At 36.1% G+C, this 20070-nt stretch overlaps 1 protein-coding gene across 1 annotated transcript; it reads right to left on the bottom strand.

The window, feature by feature from the left end:
- Window positions 1-1000: 1000 nt before the first annotated feature.
- LOC104545389 (relaxin receptor 1-like) lies at window positions 1001-16280 on the bottom strand (the record flags this gene model as incomplete). Its single annotated transcript, XM_010190521.1, has 7 exons — window positions 1001-1087; window positions 1502-1573; window positions 2121-2192; window positions 3747-3818; window positions 5095-5200; window positions 6252-6356; window positions 16125-16280. Coding segments are annotated over 7 exons (659 nt in total), but the record flags the coding sequence as incomplete, so codon positions are not given.
- Between the last annotated feature and the right edge of the window lie 3790 nt (window positions 16281-20070).

The raw sequence follows: 20070 nt of genomic DNA, 5'->3' as shown, positions 1-20070 counted from the left end.
TTCTGTGATTCTGTGTGATTCTGTGAAAAAAGGAGAGTTTGGCCCCTAAAGTGAGAGTTTAGGCCTTAAAAGGAGATTTTGGGCCCTGAAAATGAGAGTTTGGGCCCTGAACATGACAGTTAGATACCTAAAAATGAGAGTTTGGGCTCTAAAATGTGTATTTCTGCCTTAAAAATCAGAGTTTTGGCCCTCACTATCAGAGTTTGTGCCCTAAAAGTGAGAGTTTATGCCCTAAAATGAGAGTTTGGGCCCTAAAAGGGGATTTTTGGACCTAAAAATGAGCATTTGGGGGATTGGACTAGATGATCTTTTGAGGTCCCTTCCAATACCTAATGTTCTGTGATTCTGTGTGATTCTGTAGTATTGTTTTCTTAAACTTCCACATATTTTCCCTGTGACATTCTGGGGAGCAGTTTTTTATCCCTCACTTGTTAATTAACACATAAAGGAAAGTTGTTCACTTTACCACTTTTTAAATAAAATATAGCAAGTCAATAGAAAAGTTTTAACTGTTTTGTCATAACTTCTAACTTCTGTTGGTGATGGAGGAAGGGGGAGATGGAGGTAGGTTTCACTCTGGGTTGCAGGGGAAAAGGGTCCTTCATGTCTGGGGCTGGAGAGGACAATGACAGGTTACAGAAAGGGTCTCAGGGAGGGAGGCTGGGCTGCTACAAGGGGCAGGAGTTTTAGGATCCCTGCCTCCTGCACTGTGACTCTGGAGGACAACCGGCATCCTTTTCTGCAGCTGTCATGTCCTTGCCCTCTCAGTGACGTTGAATTTTTAACATTTTTCCCCACTCATCTTGCTACACTTTTCCAGACACTGCATGTCCACCACTGCCAAAATCCTGTTATTCCTGCATGTCTTGCCTGCTGATAAGAAAAAGCTGCAGGTGTACTGCCAGCACTTTGTGGTGAACAGACAGAATCATTATAAAAAGGTTTTTATATAAATATATATGTCTTTCCGTTCTGTTCTTTTAAATAACACTTTTTGTTCTTATTCAATACTTACAGGAGAATTAGTGATTTGAGTCCGTAAAATGTTAATGGAGAGATACGATTTATCCTATTATTTTCAATTATCCTACAAATTATGACAAAACACGTATCAGTTTTACAATTGTCTGCAGTCTTAAATTGAACAATTGATAAAAAGTAACACATTTTAAAGTGGATTTCTTCAAATGTCCATTCAAACTACTTAAAAAATGAACTCACTACTCCCTAGCAGGTAGGTCAGGGTATTGATCAAATAAATTTCCTTTCAGAAGAATTAATTTATGTCATCAATCATTTGAGCCATTAAGGCCCAAGAACTAATTTCTACTCTCACCAAAGTCAATTGGATTTTTACCTTGCACAGTGTAACATGAGTTTCTTAATTATTATCTTGTATAAAGTACTATTATGCACAAAAATGAAAGCAATCCAAATATTTCTTTCTCTTGCTTTAATTATTTCTTGAGAAAACAAACATACAAATAAGAAAACAACATACAGCCACTCAAGTTTGTGGAGATCTTCAAAGACATTAGGCTTCAAACTCGTTATCCTGTTGTTACTCAGATATCTGAAACAAGATCAATGAAAGATAAACAACTGCATGATCAATTAGCATCAGATGCAGATAAATGAGTTTTAAGATTTTTTCCTCATAAATTATCACAATAGTGCTAATCTTTTTTCATGATTATCATTTTTATTATGGTAATTTTCACGTTCTTCTTTGAGAACAAGACAGGACTCTCCTTCTGTACACCAAAATACAACATTTAAGATTTTTGATTCATTGCAGGCTCTTGCTTTTGTTTTATTCTTTTTTCAGTCTTTCTGACTTTATGCAGGTTACCATATTGTATCCTTTTTCTGTTCTGCAGATTTGGGGAACAGGAGTGGAGTATGGATCCCACTAGTATTTTTAAAGTATTGTCCTGTCAGACGATCTTGGACAGATAGCTCTTAGTCTATCTTTGCTTTCTCAATCCAATCCTTGAGTTAAAGATTTGGACCATTTTGCAACTTCTTAACATTGAAACAAATAAGAGCGAGATGTCCGCAGCTATTCCCAGAGCTCTTCCCGTTGCTCTTTATTTTGGTATTCTAAAAGCAATACTTACAGTTTTGTCAAGTTGTATAAACCTCTGAAAGCACGTTTAGATACAGCTCTGATTTTATTATTCTGAAGATACCTAAGAAGATACAATAACTATTAATTATCTAAGCATGCAAAGTCAAAGATAGCATAAATAAACAAAATCTATCAAGTAAACTGAATGCACATGTGATACTTGAAAAGAAGCTGTCAAACTTGTCTTAAATTTGAAAATACTGATTTCACAGGTATAGTTACAAAGACTGTAAAGACGTTTTAAAAGAAATACCCCTCACAGCAGCTTTACAAAATTCACTCAGAGAGACACTTGGTTTGCCTGAGATGAACAATGAAGTGGTTTTACGCAACCACCTGGTTTAGGTTCTAACCTTGCAGTTCTCACCTGTGTGACCTGATGTTTATGCTTAGCCAGAACCCCGCTACAAGGAAAATTTAACATGTGTTTCTGAATTCTCTTTTTACTGCATCAGAGAATTTTCAGATTGTGGATTTTTAAGATGGTATAATAAAAACATAAAATTAATGTTGCTAATTTTCTGAAAACTAAAGAATGCTACTTTTTTCTTTCAATTTTTCTTTATCTATTTTGGTTGCATAAGTTAAAAATACTATAAATTGCAAATATTAAATCCTTCTAAATAATTTTAAAGCATTAAATTTCTATTCTCTAATACTTAAATACAAATCCTTTAGATTAAAGTACAAGCAATAAGTTGTCCAGCTACATTCCTGTTAAAAAGCAATATGAAATCTGACATTGTCTTTACAAAATGGACTTGTATAAAACAGAGCTCAGAAGCTTTCTGTAAATGTAGTTATCAGATATGTATGAAATTAATATTAAAGAATATAAATTAATTAACACTAATTAATATTATTATATTAATGATTATTTCTTTTAATGAAAATGTATCTTTCAGTACTTTAATAATGGCACTTGACTTTGTGAACACAAGATGGTGCTGGAGTACAGCACAGTTTCCATAACAGTTACAGTCCAGTAATTTTCTAGGAACATAAGTGCCTTGAATTGGTGACATAAGAGCTCTGCTCTAGACTTTTGATCTTAATTCTTAATTTCACTAAATTTATAGAAAACAAATTTGTTGATGGCTATGATTTTTGAACAACGCGTTTGTTAGGTGTCACAAAACATAGCACAGTATGCTGTTGCTATAACAATTTGACTAGTTAGGGGATCATCGGATTGGTACCAGACATAGTTAGGAGTAAAACCAAGTGCCATGTAAGTTTAGTTTAGTTTTTCAAACTTTCATTTTGTGGGCTAAATGGATTAAGTTACTTGAATGTCTTCTGGCGTAGTATTGTTCATTGTTAGTGTAACTTCCTTCAGACATAAAGTTTAGCATTTTTCCCCTGTAAAACAGTCAATATTAACAAAATTAAATATGCAGAAATTCTGGTTTCGTAAAAAGAAAAAAGATGCCAAGTCAAGCTATTGAGCCAAAAAGGTTACACAATGATGATGTACTGAAGGGTAAGATAAAACAGAATTCTGAATGTCAACTGAGGGTTGTGACTTAGACGTTCAGATCTGTGTGTATGTGAGAGGGAGAGGATAAATATTTAAGGCACTAAGTAGATATTTTAAGTTTAAATACTCTCTTACAGATTTTTAAGGTCTTGGTATTTGTTGAAAATGTCAGCAGAAAGTTTCCTTAGCAGATTCCTCTGAAGAGACCTATAGGAATGAATGCAGACAGTAAAACTACTCTCCCAGCTTCCTGCAGTGTAGGAATACACTTTTGTTACTCAATAAGGGCAGCTTTCACACTGCTAAATAATAAAACATCATGAAACAGTCTGAATGTGGTATCTATGTTTGTCTAAATATTTGTGTCTATTTAAGCAGTAATCCAAATACTTCATAATCAAAAAATATTATTCCATGTCCCCGGGGCAACTGACAAAATAATAGTTAAATCAGAATTAAAAACATATAAGTATAAAATAAACCACAGATTTATTTCACACCTCAAATGCATATAGAGATTATCTCCCAGTGCATGTGTCCCTATGCCCCCTGTCTCCACTGAGCACCAACTCAACTGTCCTGGCAAGAACAAAAATTGTTCAGCATATGGTTGGATTAGAAGAGAGTCCATCTCGAAAGCCAGCTGAGCTGACTCATTGCTTTTTCTAAAGCTAGAACTGAGCCATTATTTCTGAAGTTTTTGTTGACCCTGAGTCAACAGCCAATTTAAATATATATTTGACATTCTGCATCAATCTTCACTATGAAGCATTGTAGTATTCGAACTCAGACTCAACATGGAGAACCTCAACCACATGTGAGCACAAACTGGAAACAATCAGGGAAGATCCTCAGGTAGGAATAGGAATATGTGATGCAGCCCTCTGCTTATCACACAGAAAACAGCCTCTCAAACAATGATGTGCAAACTAAGAGCAATATCAGCCATTCTCTGATCTCTTAAAAATGTTTGGCTTACACAGACCTATCTGTATGATGACCCAGCCCAGATTAAATCTTTTAAAATAACAATGTATTGAGAGACATCAAATTAGAACTAAAAAGATTTGCTCAAGCAAGTAGTTCCTCTGAGTTCAAGGCTATTGACTTTATTGGCAGGAATATAGACTAGGAATATTGGCAGGATCACAGAATAACAAAAAGGTTCTAAGCAGTGTGTCTTAAAAGGAAACACTTATTTTGAAGATTTCTTTAAATTTCCTGAAACTGTTGCTAGCTCATCACTGTTACAAACATGAAATGATCACTTCACACAGATCTTCATTTCTTTTTCTCTGCTTTTATGCAGGGAGAATCTGTCACTAAAACATTGTAAGGACTTGTCAGCAGAGAGACTCTATGCTTTCACAAGCACCAGCTGAGCCAGTTGGTCATGAAATTATAAGGCTGTAGTTATGAAAAGGTTGTAGGATTCATAGTCAAGTCTTAACAGAGCAAGAGACCACTTTTCTGCTCTACTTACATTATGGTTATGTTTGAAGAGACTGATGGGACAGCACGCAGTTTGACAGCATCACAGAAGATCTCCAGACCTTGGCAGGTACACTCTGCTGGCACAGTACCAGTCACTGCATGAAAACAAGAATGCAGTTGTGGCAAAAAAGCGGGATTGGTGGTGTGACAGGAGGAGAAGAAAAGAAATAGGGTATGAAAGAACAGTGAGCACAAAGGCAGACATACCAGGTTGTTTTAAACAGAAATTAAGGCACATGTTTTCATGTAATTGATTTAGTTTTTAGTTTTTTTATGAAAAAATTATTTACTAAAAGAGTGGTCAAGCACTGGAACAGGCTGCCCAGGGAGGTAGTAGACTCACCATCCCTGGCGGTGTTCAAAAAACATGCAGATGTGGTGCTTCAGTACACAGTTTAGTGGGTGTGGTGGTGTTAGGTTGATGGTTGGACTTAATGAGCTTGGAGGTGTCTTCCAACCTTAATGATTCTGCGATTCTATGATTCTATGATAAATATGAAGGGACACAAATTTATGTTACCTCCTGAGCTCTGTGACAGGGCTTGAAAAGTTCTACAGGAATTTGGCATCATAGTGGTTTTTCAGATTTTTTGTGGCTCTTTTTTAGATTATTCAGTACTCTTATATTTACTAGAATTAGCACAATTCTGTCCATGTGAAAATGGTATGTATATGGGTCAGGACATCTTTGTTCCCTTTCCCCCTGCCCTACCTCTGTGTTTTAAATTAATGCTCATAGTAGACAGCAGAGTCAGAAAATCTGTACAAAGGGACAAATGCTCATAGAGGTGGACAGCATTTGCAAGCATCATCTGATTTATGAAGGAGTGAATTTGGAAGAATGTTGCCTTCATTTCACTCCAAAAGATATGTGTTTCATGGTCTTCCCCGCTGTGTTAATATTTTCAGCTAAATGTTTGTATTGTCCTCCTAATTGACATATGTTTGACATCTACCTTACAGAAAATAATTTACTCCTAATAGAACTGAAATTAGCTGCACTGCATTTGTTCATCTGAGACATTAATTCTGTTTTACTACAAATGAAACTGCACTATATTTCTCTTTATGGTAAGCATATTTGTTATGTTTTTCTTTCTAGGAATCATCAGTAATAACCACACAAATAATATTGTAATTACTTACAGCACTCAGGTGTATTTGTCTGAAATGCATACAGAGATTTCAGCTTATTGTATTTGTCCTTTGTATAATGTTTATCAAATTGCAGAGACCATCCATTGTTGTCTCCTAATTAAAAAAATTAAAATAAAAACAAACAAAAAGCAACACAAAAAGAAGACATTAAAATAGAAATATAAGGTAGAAATACTGTAAGGATTGTCTGGCTCATAGTTCAAACAGGTTTTGATAATGTTCAGAGCACCACGTGACCTGCACCACATGACCTACAGAGGGTTGCAAGCGTGACTCAGCATTGGATTGCCTTGAGGCCCTACGTCTGTGGAGACGAGCCATGGGGAGCTGTCTAGATAGTTCAGCCTTGAGTTGTCTGATAAGCCCAAGAATAAACAGGGCAGTGCTACATCATTCAAAGAACCAAAACCTGAGTTGAGCCTTGAAATCCACCGACAAATAGTATGCCCTGAGTCCCAATCAAACCATTATTCAGTTGCCTGAAAGTAAGATCTGGAGGTTTTCCATTTGGTTTCAAGAGATTCAGACAATATAAAAACATGCAACAGATAAGAGCATACAGAAGGATATGATAGAACATCACCCATGAATAACTAAAGGTAAGGGGAAACACTGCTAAAAAACACCCCAGGTGGTCTAATCCACTCAAACACACTCCTGTCTGCTGTCTCGTACATCAGGGAATAAAACCCCTAAGATTCAGGCTAGAAATTGGGAGTTACTTCTCTACCATGCGGCAGCAGGTAATGAGATCCTTCCCCCTTGGTCAGGATGCCAGCCAAGGTAACTTGTTGAGAACCCCTGCCTGGAGGGGTAAGTGAATGTTTGGTATGCTTTAAGTTTGTAGTTGTAGATGGAATACTAACACGTGTGTAATATTTCAGTTGTGAACTGCAACAGTGTACTTCATTAATTGCCTATGAATTATAATAGTGAATTTGTGAGTTGTTTACGAGTTGTTGTGAATTGCCTGTGGGAGGTACTAGTGAGCTTTGTGAATGGTCTGCAGGCTAACATGAATTGCTTGTACGTTGTAATAGTGTATTTTGTGACTCTGCTGCAGTTGCAGTGGTACATTTGGTGAATCTCTTGTGGTTGTAATAGCGTAATCTTGCTTTTAGATTGCAATAGGGAATTTCTCCATCGTATCCATAAACCTGCAATAGTGACATATCAGATCTGCACATATTGTTCAAATAAATTGTTAATTTGAACTCTGCAGTTGAGTCTTTTTGTCACAAATACGTTAAATTTAGTTGCATCAATTTCTTTGCCTCATTTTTTGCCTCAATAACATGATTTTTTCCAGAACATTTCACAGACTATTAGATGACCTTATCTTTATATGGCTGTCTAAATACCAGTATGTTCTGAGATTATGAGCTGCATAGTAAGAACAGCTTATTATACTTCCAATAACAACATTTTCTGTGACAGTTGCACCAAAGACATGTAATCTTCCACTTCAGAGCTTTTTATCTACATAGAAGTCTAAAAAAGGAGAGGCAACCATATTTTCCTACCTTCTTAAACATGTGGGTTTGTCACTTTCTTTGTCCAGGAAAGCTTAAACTGTTACTATGATTTTGACAACTTTTTAAAGAGAGCTGTCTCACACTATCACTGTCTATAATTTTTTTCCTGGAAAGACAGATGAAGGCCAAATGAACACTGCTTTTCAATAATGTGGGTAATATATTCAAGTCAGTGTGCTTAAATTAAGCTCAATATGCATCTTCTTAAGCAAAACATTATTCCATATTACCAATTTGGTCACATATCTGAAGTTGGAAGGGACCCATAAGGATTATAGGTCCAACTCCCTAGCAGAACTAGGGAAACTATACGACAAAGAGCATCATGCAGATGCTCCTTGAACTCTGACAGTGTTGGTGCTGTGACCACTTCCCTGAGGAGCCTGTTCCAGTGTCTGACCACTCCGATTTTATGATGATCTGATTTTAGTTTTATTAATTTGAGTCTGACCTCCCTTCAGCTTTGACAACACCAAGAGGTTTTGTCGGTTTCCATTCTTTGAATGATGTAGCACTGCCCTTCTTGGGCTTATCGGACAACTGCTGAGTCAAAGCATCAGTCATAACTGAAAGCATTACTTTGTAATGACACCTACTGTCCAACAACATTTATATGAGAATTCTGAGGATGGCTCTGCCTTACTAGTCATTGCAACTTTTATGATATGCTAGCAATGGTCTTCCCTCCACCGTTCCAACTTTCACAGGTAACAGTTTAGTTAAATACCATTCCTCATGGACATTATAAATCTTTATATTTAAGTTAGCATTACTACTGTATCTATTGGCTTCAAAATAGGCAGGGAGAAATAAAATGTATTTACTTCTTTGCAATGAAATGGCATCTCTTCTTTGACATCACATTACAACTCATGTGCTTTCTCAGTGAAGCAGGGAAATTACCTTGACAGAATCTCCTGAAGACTGCCTGCGGAGTGTCAGCGGGTGGAGCAACTCTGAGCACTGCCTGCGCCTTTGCTGCCTCAGCTGAAAAGATGCACTATAGATTCTGAATAGTAGCTATTATAAAAGACTGAGTAACTTCAGGCAGACTATCTTTTATCTAGTTATTCATTTTTATACCTAAATTGAAAAGATGGAAGATTCAAAGCAACCAAAAATCTCTGTCTTAGGGATTGCTCCAGAAAGAGAAAAGAAAGAGCTGAAAAGTGCCTTCACACTTGAAAATGAATGTGAATTAAATTATGTCCTGCAAGAATGCCAGCTTTCCAGCCAGAGATGGTATTTAAGCGTATTTTACCAACTTCCTCGAGAGCACCTGGTATTCCTTGATCCATTAGCAATTTTGCCAGGTTGGATATTCAGAAGCAGCCTAATGCATTTTGGACAAAATGAAAGGAGTTTGCAAACCTGCAGATATATTGCTCTGCCTGTTTTAAAAGTTCAGCAGAAGTTCAGTTTTAGGACTAACTGTAACATAGAATCCATTATGGATGAAGTGATGAAAACAGATCCTTTGCCAAGTGGCGAGTGCCTTATAAACTTCCTGCCCTGTGGTCAGGGCTGTAATGAGGTTTCCTCTATCACTATTTCTGAATATTTAACCAAAGTACATTCATTGACTTTCATTTGCAAGACTGAACACAGCAACTGGGACCTGAAGAAACTAGTGGGAATACAATGTACACAGAGGAGGTGAGATTTAAGATAAAAGGAATATTTCATGGAGGATTTTTAAACAGAATTTTGTAAAGATGTATTAAAAATGAGATTATTCTTCAAGTATAATCATACCAAATAAATATTTAGCAGTCAATAATACAGTCTCAAAATAGTTTTGGACTTTCTAATTCATAATTACATTCATAAAAAGTTTCTGACAACAATTTATCTGTAGATTCTGAATATATAGTTAAAAGTCATAAATTCTAATCTTCTTGTAAGCCAATGGCTATATAAAGTAGAATTTTTCTTCATTTCCCTGCTTCTGCAATCAAAAAGTGGATAGGTGAGATTTTATTCTACCTTTTAGTAAAGTGCTTTGCATGTGACAAAGCATGTACAATAAGTGATCATCACCGCAGTTAACATCTGCAGAGAAAAAGCATGAGCAATGCTTCCTACACTAATGGGAATCAAATAACAGTTCACTACGAAGGGGAAGTTCACCAGCATTTTCAATGAAGTTGAGAGACAGCTGCATATTTTCGTGTGGCCATAGAAGAGAAGGGATAAAAAAAGCACAGAGAAGGGAGAGGATGGATTATGTTTTACTGGAGCATTCCAGTTTTCTGGAGTTTCTGGTCAGTTCATTTGAAATAACAGGCTTTTATCATGGCATTGATTGTCCTGCCTTCTACTAGAAATATGAAGGCATATCTGAATATAACAAAACAAGTTTTTTCTGACCTTCAAAAATGTTTGCTTTGGGTCAAGTTTTGTGTCCATGCCTGGGACAGTCTTTATTTTATACAAACTGTTTTTTCAAATCCCAGAAGAATATATTTTGCAAATAACTATATTTAGAACAACAATTTGGTGAAGTGCTCAACAGCAGAACTGTAAATGAGTCTGTGGTCATGGTCATGGTATGTTTATGACCTGTTTACCTCTGTTGAGATGAGGTATTCCAAACACTTTAAGAAATGGTTGGTAATAGTACTGGTCTTCAAATCCCAAATCTATCATTTGGGGGAGTACAGGTCAGATGAGAAATTGCTTTTTCCTGAGCCAGTTCTAAAATAGATTATGTTGGCTGCACTTCTGTAAAAATGAGATCAGAGAAAAAGCATCAGCAAATCTTTCCTTATGTAGGATAAGTGAAATAAGTAATTGTAAACCGGATTTATCTGACTACAGGTTAACACACTGTTCCTTGTTGAAAGTTGCCAATTTTCATTTCTGATGGGAAAGAGAATGAGAAAGAGTATGTTAATCCCAACAGACTACAGATGTGAACAGTCCATTCAGTGGCAGATCCAAGAAAATACCAGCTTTGCTCAATTAAAGTCACATCTCTCATTTAGTATGGAGCTTATGAACAGGACATTATCCATTTGACTTTCCCCTTCTCAGCCATGTCTCCGTGGGTTATTATGCAGAGGAATGGTATCAGTTAAATGCATAAGCACTGCTGTCTGCTGTTTGAAAGAGGCACTATATCACTCTTTAATTTTGCCATTGCTGTTGGTGGTCATAACCCATGGACATATTTCTTTCTGCCATTGTTCAAATACACTTTTTCTTGCTGTAAGAAATTACTTCAGGCTGTTCACAAAGATATCTTTCAGTACAACAAGGAAAACCTGTATTCTCCAGACAAGAAGCAATTCTTCTTAAAATGTTTACAGATGAAGGAATATAATTGCCCCTTTCCAGAGTGCTTGGGCATACTGATACAGTCTAATAACTTATAGTGAGACCAAAACCACACTGAGATTTTACAAAGCGGACTGTTGCAGTGCCTGAAGCATTCGACTCTGGGAGTGAATTTCATAGCTGCAGTGAATACCCAAATTGATAAAATGAAGAACCTATAAAACTGGACACCTACTAGTCAAGGCAAAGGCAATTTACCCCACACCAAACTGTGTGCACATTGACTGTGATCTGCACTTGCTGATTAACTGAAACATAGCTCGCCTACGTATATGTGAAAACAAAATCACAGAAAACCAGACAGGAATTAAATAAATTCAAATAAGGTTTACAATTCCCTGGATGCTCTGGATGAGCTAGATGACTTGTTCATACAAGTTTAGTCTTGATTTTAAAACAATTTAATGAGTTCAGTGCAGTTTTTAAGAAAACAGGTATGCTCAAAATTTCAAAAGATAAATATCTTCTCAATATTGTGGCTTTATTCCTGCAAAACACTTACACAGAGGAGTTTTCCAGTTTATATAACAATACTTTTAATGTATATATAGATTAATCCAATTTTCTATTTTGCTTTTCTTGAAGTATTTGCACTTTTAAAAATAAATGTGACAGAATAAATTAAAACAAACTAATAGTGTGAATACATCTATAAAACCTTGTGTTGCTTCGAAGTTCCCCTAGCACTAGGCTACTACTGTGGAGACCAGAAAAGACAAGTCTACTGAAATGTAAAACTTCCTTTTAGTTATGAACAATATTTAAAGACCTCGACAACAAAATGGATTAAAAGCTTCCAGAACTTCAGCAAAGCTATTCCATTTGCTGATATTTGCTCATCATTCTAAACCTGATTGTCTCAGTGCCATATACTGTGGATGAGTGGTAATGACAGAATAAAATTTCAAAGAATCATGCAATGTGTTGGGTTGGAAGGTACTTTTAAAGGTCATTCCAGTCCGACCCCCCTGCAGTAAGCAGGGACATCTTTAACTAGATCAGGTTGCTCAGAGCCCCATCAAGCCTGACCTTGAATGTCTCCAGGGATGGGGCTTCCACCACCTCTGTGGGCAACCTGTTCCAGTGATCTACCACCCCCATAGTGAACAACTTTTTCCTAACATCCAACCTAAATCTACCCTTTTCTAGATTAAAACCATTACCCTTCATCCTACTGCCCTTGTGAACAGTCCCTACCCAGCTTTCTTGTAGGTCCTCTTCAGGTTCTGGAAGGCCACAATAAGGTCTCCCTGCAGCCTTCTCTTCTCCAGGCTGAACAACCCCAACTCTCTCAGCCTGTCTTTGTAGGAGAGGTGCTCCAGTCCTCTGATAATAATTCTCTGTAAGTTTACAGACCTTCAAAGAAACACATATAAAACCAGCATGACATCTATATAGATTGTTACTACTTTCCTCCTGTTGAATTTTACAGGCCCTTTTAAAAAAGAGGTGTTATGTTATAACTCATTTAATAAGGCAAGCCAGTCACCTAATGACTGCATGGCACACAATAACAGACGAGGCCTGTGCCTTTAGAGCTAGATAGGTGCAAGTCTTCAAACAGCCACTCTCTTCCCTAGTTCTTTTGAAAACTTATGTCTGTGTTTTCCAGCCTAGGAGCTAGACAGAGCTTAACAAACATCTATAAGTGAACTTTACGCCTGGGGACTTGAATATTCAGAGACCTTAACACCATGGTAAATATACTTAGCCAAGTGAAGAACTTCTCCAGAATCAGAAACATCTTAAATTAAATCTGCATGTCTGTTCTTGCTTCACTGGACTGGAAAAATGTGGTTATGACTCTGTGATTAAAAAACAAATGCAGACACACTACAACCATTGCCTAACTGCCAAGAAAACCAGTTCTGCAGAACTATCAGCAGAATTGTCCAGAAGCCAAATTTCTAAATACTGAGGAAATTTGTGCTCTCAAAATAGCTCAGGCTACTTTGTTTCATTAAATACTACATAATTAAAAACCCTGGTTTTGAAAAAAGATAAAATGAAACACCGTAGTGTGGTGTTCTTTCCATTCCCTTTTTTAAATTAGAGTGGTAGTCAAATATGTAACGGTCGTCACTGATTTTTTTCATTAATCGTTCATGGTGCAACAGCCCAGTCTACATAGGGGCAAGAGATTAGCCTCAACTCATGCACTTTTGGTTTTGAAATTAATAAAAATCCTGAAGTTTTTGCATTTCTAACAATTCTTATGCTAAAATACTTTTTGTTCTAAATATGATTTATACATATGTTATTTGCACATAACCATTTCCTCTAGAGATTTTTTAGCAATAAATGAAGAACCTATTTCAATAACCAGTTTGGAGATGGAGCATAAGAGCTATTCAGTAGCATCAAATGACAGTAACCTTAATTTTAAACAAAGCATGAACCATACCTACTCACTTCCCAATTAAGAAAAAAAGAATGAAGGCATTTGTTTATGAGAGTTATATGTCACAGACTACATGAGAAGATGCCATATTTTATATCCTCTGTTTCTGTGACATGTTGCAGGAGATCACAACTCAGATTTCTTCATCTCATTTAGAAAAAAAATGTTTTAAAATCTAACTGCATTAAGCACTTTTGCAGCACTTTGTAATTTGCATTAATTAATTAATAACTGACTGAGTGATATATCAAGAAGAGATAATAACACAGAAATTGGGGTTTTTTCCTACTATTACATGCAGTGACAAAAGTGTGATGTTATCAACTCAAAACTAGTTGTAAATTTAAAAAATAGGTAGAAGACATCTGATGTAATTGTTGGCATAAGGCTGGCATACTAAAGTGGTCCCAGGAAACTAAAGCAAAAACAAACTAACAAACAAAAAAAGGCAGCTAGTTTCTTTGTCTTGGGAACTAATAAATGAGGCTTTGTTTCTTGGATTTTAAGCAAGATGAACGGTCACAAAACAGAGCTATCCCATAAAGATCCTCACACTTACTACACTGTACAGGCATTGCAGAAAATCTCATCAGGACATTCCATATTCTCAGGCAAGGAAGAAACTCTTTCTTTAATCAAACAACAAAGTTGGACTGCAACACCAGTTTCTGCGAAAACATTACTGCTGAATCTATCTTTAATACAATATACATGGCATGCACTTCTAAGTAAGAACATGCAGTCAAGATATGAGAAAAACACTGAGAGCATATCTTTCCCAGTAAGTCAGTACAATGACTCTTCATCTTCTGTGATTTAGGCTTTCAGAAATTTAGGCTAACTCATTCTTGAACTACCATATCCAGAAGAGGATTGAATATCCCAGTTGAAGTGTCTTGCAGGCTACACTGTCTTAATTGCCATTTGATCAAGCTGTACACTTTCTGCAAGTCCTTGTACAACAGACTTTCTGGTACTATACAGAAATGAAACACGGATAAACCAACTGTTCACGGTATCTGGACTTTTTAAAAATAAGAAGAAACCACCATCAGCATTTTCTGCCACTGTAAGGCAAGATAATTAGAGAAGAATGGAACAAGAGGCAATTTTGTTAAGGATTTTTATTACTGGTTGTGGAAAATACATTTATGGCATCAGCAAATTACATAAAACTGGAAAAAACTACAGGTCTATTAGATGGGATTAGAATTAAAAGTGACTTTCATATGGAGTAAGATGCTGAAATTTGATAGAAGAATAAGATAATACGTGTATGGACAAAAATCAACTTCATGTATCTATAGTAAGAACAACTATTTTCAAAACCTCATTGACTTTACTGAGATCATTTGTGAAAAATACCTTTACCGTATTTTGTTTGAAATTTCTTTCAGAAAATTTATAAATATATATATATATTTTAATGCCTCTTGGAATTTTCACTTCATATTTTAGGGTCGGGTTTTTTTGTACAGCCACCTCCCCAACCCCCACCTCTGATGGCAGCATGCATGGCTAGGACAGGCAGACTATTCACCTGCTTGGATCCAGGGAACTGGAAGCAGCATGTGAGGCAGGATGCCATGCATCTGGCTGCCCTCCATGGCTACAGGCAAGCAACTATGGAATGAGAAGTCTAGTTTTCCCATCTGCTATGGATCAGCAGCTCTGGAGAGCAGCTCTGAAACTATCCATGCTGTTAGTAAGCTGACAATACCAGTAGATAAAATGTTCTAGGGCTGATTTTCTCCCTATGGTCACAGCTTACAACAAAATGGCTATGCTCTCATCTCATAAAATATGGCCAGGGGACCTTTCTTAGAATATCCAAGGTCTGTGCCACCCTCTGAGCTGTGTCCAGGCATTGTGTGAGAGATGCTGCTCAGCATCGAATAAAGCTGTGCTGGGGACATGCACAAAAATAAGCAGCATGGACAGGTAAGTGCCAGTGCAAAGCCCATGCCTTAGCCCTACTCATTTTACAGCCAGGGTAAAGCCTACAAACCAAGTCAAGTTCATGTCTTGGGCCAGGGTCAGGAGTGACAAGGATCACAACAGCATGCATATTCCCTCAGACACTGACATTACCAAACCCCAAAGCCTTGTAGCAGTACAGCCTGTACAGCACACTCATAATGTCAAGTTTTTTCTCCTGAGTTAGGACATAAAAGATTTCTGAAAAATCTTGAAAATTCTTCAAATTACGTTTCCCAAACAGCTTTAAAAGTCACATTAAGCTTAATATAAACTCTGTTAATGCATATGTCTACCTGTTCTCAGCAGAGATCTTTGCTAGATTCCATATGTCCATTTGTATGCATCAAAATGATTCATGCAAAGAAGTTCAAAGAAGTTCAAAGCAGCGATAAAATTGAATAAACTGATATCACACACAAACAAAAGCACAGTCCTTGCTTCCTAGCAAATGGTTTGTTGGGTGCTTTATTAGCTAAACCAAATACCTATTATATACTCTGCAAAACAATTAACTTTCCTATTTCTAACACTCTGTAGCTCTCTACTTAGTGTGAGCAGTGCATAGGTTTCAGATGTTAGACACAGAGAAAAGTGTCAGCTACGTACCACAGTTGTCTTCATCAGCCAGATTCCCACAGTCATCCTCACCATTACAGTGAAGCTGTTGGGGCAAACACTTTGTGATATTGCCACACGGAAAGTAGCCCAGGGCACACCTGATCCCAACTTCATAAATGGAATCTTCCAAAGAGTTGTGAATGACTAAAAAGAAACAATAAGAATATGCTTACAAGATATGCTCTTGATATTTGACAATTGTCGAGATTATGCTTTTATAAATACTCATTTGCATTTAAATGTGAATATCAAGTGATAAATACATATTAGTTCACTGAACATGAGATTGCAATAGTATATTAATTACTTGTTAACTTGGCAACATTAACATTTATATTGTTAGCTAACTAAAATGGGCTTTGATATAAAGCAACCAGGTAATTCCTCCCCACACATCTTAGCAATAAGATGGAAATGCTAATCATACAAGACAAACTACCTAAGGCCACTATTTAAAAGGATTTTTTTTGCTTTGCACTAGAAATTGATTTAGCATAACAGTATGTCAGATAAGCTATGCAGCGATGAATTATTTTAATTTTGCTGAAACTCTAGACCTAGATAGATAAGTCCTCTTTATACGAAGTCAGAATTATGTATTTTTAAATTTATTCTAATTTTAAAGTAATTAATAGATGTAAAGTGATCAAGGATCAAAGAACAAGGAAAGTAAGATCAAATATGTGACTTTGCTTTGCTGAAAAATGAGGAAGATGACATAAAGTTGCCATTATGAATCCTTTGGAAGAGCTGTCAGCCTGATCCAAAAAATTTGGAGATATTGTTCAGAATCTATCAGTCTGAAGTTTAGACATAGAGATGCTGTTCTGCTAAGATAATGCTTTAGAGGAAGTAATTTCACAGAATACAGAGACTTAATTCAAGCAGTGCTGAGAGGAAAGGTAGAGGGAGGCTGATGAGGGACAGCCAGGGCAGCCGGAGGACTCTGTTTGTCCTCTGTTCCTCAGCACTCTGTACTACAGCTGCTCCAATTACCCACATCTGCAGAAGCATGATACCTTACTTATCCTTCCAGTGCACCTGTAGTATAAATTCTGTCACCATCACTTTTTCCAGGGTAAGTGCAACTGATCTGCTTTTGTAACAGATTGCAGGTTGCCAGCTCAGATTTCTTCTTGTACAAGATCAGCTTCTTCCCAGGAGCATATGATGGAGAGGGTTTTAAATTACTCTATAATGCAAAAAGTTCAGTTTCTAATATATCCAAAATAGAGAAAAGCATCATCAGCACAGAATGTTACATAGTGCTTGTCACGCTCCCAATCCTTCAGTAAGCCTACCTAGTGAAGTACCATTCTGCAGTGGCCTACTAATTTAATTTTTGAAGTATTTTCAAAAAGAAACATCAATTCCTCATTATAGCTAGCATTTGACTTGGTGGATGCTGTCATAAAAACAATACAACAATTCCCATATTAATATTGGAATAAATATTAAATATCATTGCTGTCTTAGAACACTTGAAATAATCTATACAAACTTCATTAACCGTGATGTGTTGCTTGTTCAGATAGTAAATAGCCTTTTCTGAAACATGCAACTATTTTTCCAGGCTATTTTCATAAAATAAAGTATAAATCTTTTATGCAGCTTTCTCAGATTATCAAGGAATATGTTATTACACAACATCTGATTTTTGCCTTCATTTTTCTCCTAGAGTAAGTGAATCACCTGAAATTGAATGAAGTGCTTTAGATTTGTAAGAATTCTCTTCTGGAAGAATTTTCACATGTTAAACCCTTGACAATGTTTACAGCTGTGGAAAATTGACATGTAGGAGCAGTATCTGGAGGAAATTGAGATAAATACTATGTTATTCCCATATTCTCAGAATTATTAAATTCTAATATATTACAGCTAACAAACACCACATGATTTTGAAAAAGTTGATTTCCTTTTATCCACAACTGTATAACGTATACAATTGCTTGAAGAGACTTTTTCCTTAGTTCCTTATCCCTCTTCTGTATAGATACCAAAAATAAGGCTATATTCTAATCCCAGGATGAATTCACACTTGCATATTTTTCATAAACTCCTCTGCTGTTTTGTGCTTGTATGCAGAACATTATATTCAACCTGTTCTACCTAAAAACAAGTCGCAAAAAAATCTTATGCATGCACAGTGTTAAGCAAAGAGAAAGTATGTGGTACTTATTGTTTGAAGTTTCTGACTGCAAAAAGAAATCACAGACAACTAAGGCCCTGCTCAGTAGAGTTATCTGTCACAGACTGAGCAACTACTGACACACCTGGTAAAAGACAACAATATGGAAAAAAACCCACAAAACCCAGAAAACCCAAACCAACCAACCAAAGAACCAAAAACCAACCCCCTCCCCCCAAAAAAAAACCCAACAACCTCACCAAACAACCCCTTATGTTTTTTTTCAAACCTTTTCCCCTGTGCATTGGACACATTCAGACTGAACTGAAATTTGCACTTGAAGGGGCTGATCTCCATGCAGTTTAAATTTCAAACAATGGCATTTATCTTCTCACAGTACCTTTCAATGGATTTTCATAGCGTTTTCCAGAAATTATTATTTATTAGTCAAATAGTATTAATCGCTGAATTAATTAATGAATCTACTGTCAATGTTTAGAAATCATTCTTTGTGAAAGAACACATAATTCCTCACTGTCTTCAATGTTTTGAAGTCTCTGCAAATATATAGCCTTGATAATATCTATTCTGAATCTCTACATTACTCATTTTGTGCTATGTCAGATTACCCTGGCATGTAAATATCTGCCTGGGAAAGAAGATAACAAGGCATCAACACTTAACAACTTAATCTTAGTTGAATCATTGAAAGCACAGGTCTTTGTCCATTGACTTGTGAACATAATTTTTTTTATGCAAAAAAAGACAGAAGTTTGGACCATCTAGATTTCAGGAGATTTATGAATGGAACATCAGCCAACCACCTGAGGAATTATTTGGCAAAGCTGAAAAAGAGAGACAGGAGATAAGAGAATAAAATCTATTGTAAAATGATAGATAATATTAAAATAATTCTCTTTTGGATTAAGGAAATTAAAATGGTATCTTCTATAGAAGGAAAATGGATAAAGACATCAGTGCAACAGCAGCAACAAAAACCTATGTTTCTTATTTTGCAAATACAAACTGTTCTGACACTGAAGTTTATCATGCCAAGACAATGATCTTTGTGATGCAGTATTAAAGATGTTGACTTTTCTACCTGTTATTGATTTTCCACTATGAAAAATTGAACTACTCTTCTAGTATCTTGTTTCATTGTCCATTATTTTAGCAGCTAAACATCCTGATAAACAAGCTCTAAAAAATATTGATTAATGATTATTTCATCATGTCATGTCACTGTCTGTTTCACACTGGTGTTAAATCAAGGAAAAAAAGGTATTTTGTACTTCTTTTACTAATCCATAGGTTATGTCTCTGTTCCATATGCTTATCAAGCTTCAAAGGTACCTTTATTGTTTTATAGGTTCTCATTCACAGCTCATCCAGGATAGAATATCTCCACTTTTCTTGTTACAGTCAAACTAGCATTGTAAAAGCATGAACTCCCCAATAACATATTAGAAATAGCATGAGCAAACCATATAAACAATCAACTTGAACCCTAATATGACTTGATTAATGCAAATTATTTGCATTTCAAGTCCTTCAGAGAGATGGCAAACATAAACTGATAGATAAAGAAAGACTAAAAATTTTTGAGCTATGAATAAAAAAATCTAGCTACAAAGTTAGAGAAAAGATAGAACTCAGGTCTTAGTTGTGAAGATGAAAATGATAAATCTGTTGCAGACTTGATTATGTCAGAAAGTTTGCTTTTACAGATACTCCAAGTAAAAAAAAATCTCTTTGTATACCTCATACAGAGAATGGTCTCCTGCCTTCCTGTGATATAGAGATAAT

The sequence above is a fragment of the Mesitornis unicolor genome, unplaced genomic scaffold (assembly GCF_000695765.1).
Source record: "Mesitornis unicolor isolate BGI_N332 unplaced genomic scaffold, ASM69576v1 scaffold19818, whole genome shotgun sequence".
NCBI lineage: Eukaryota > Metazoa > Chordata > Aves > Mesitornithiformes > Mesitornithidae > Mesitornis > Mesitornis unicolor.
This window is presented reverse-complemented; position numbering and strand designations above follow the sequence as displayed.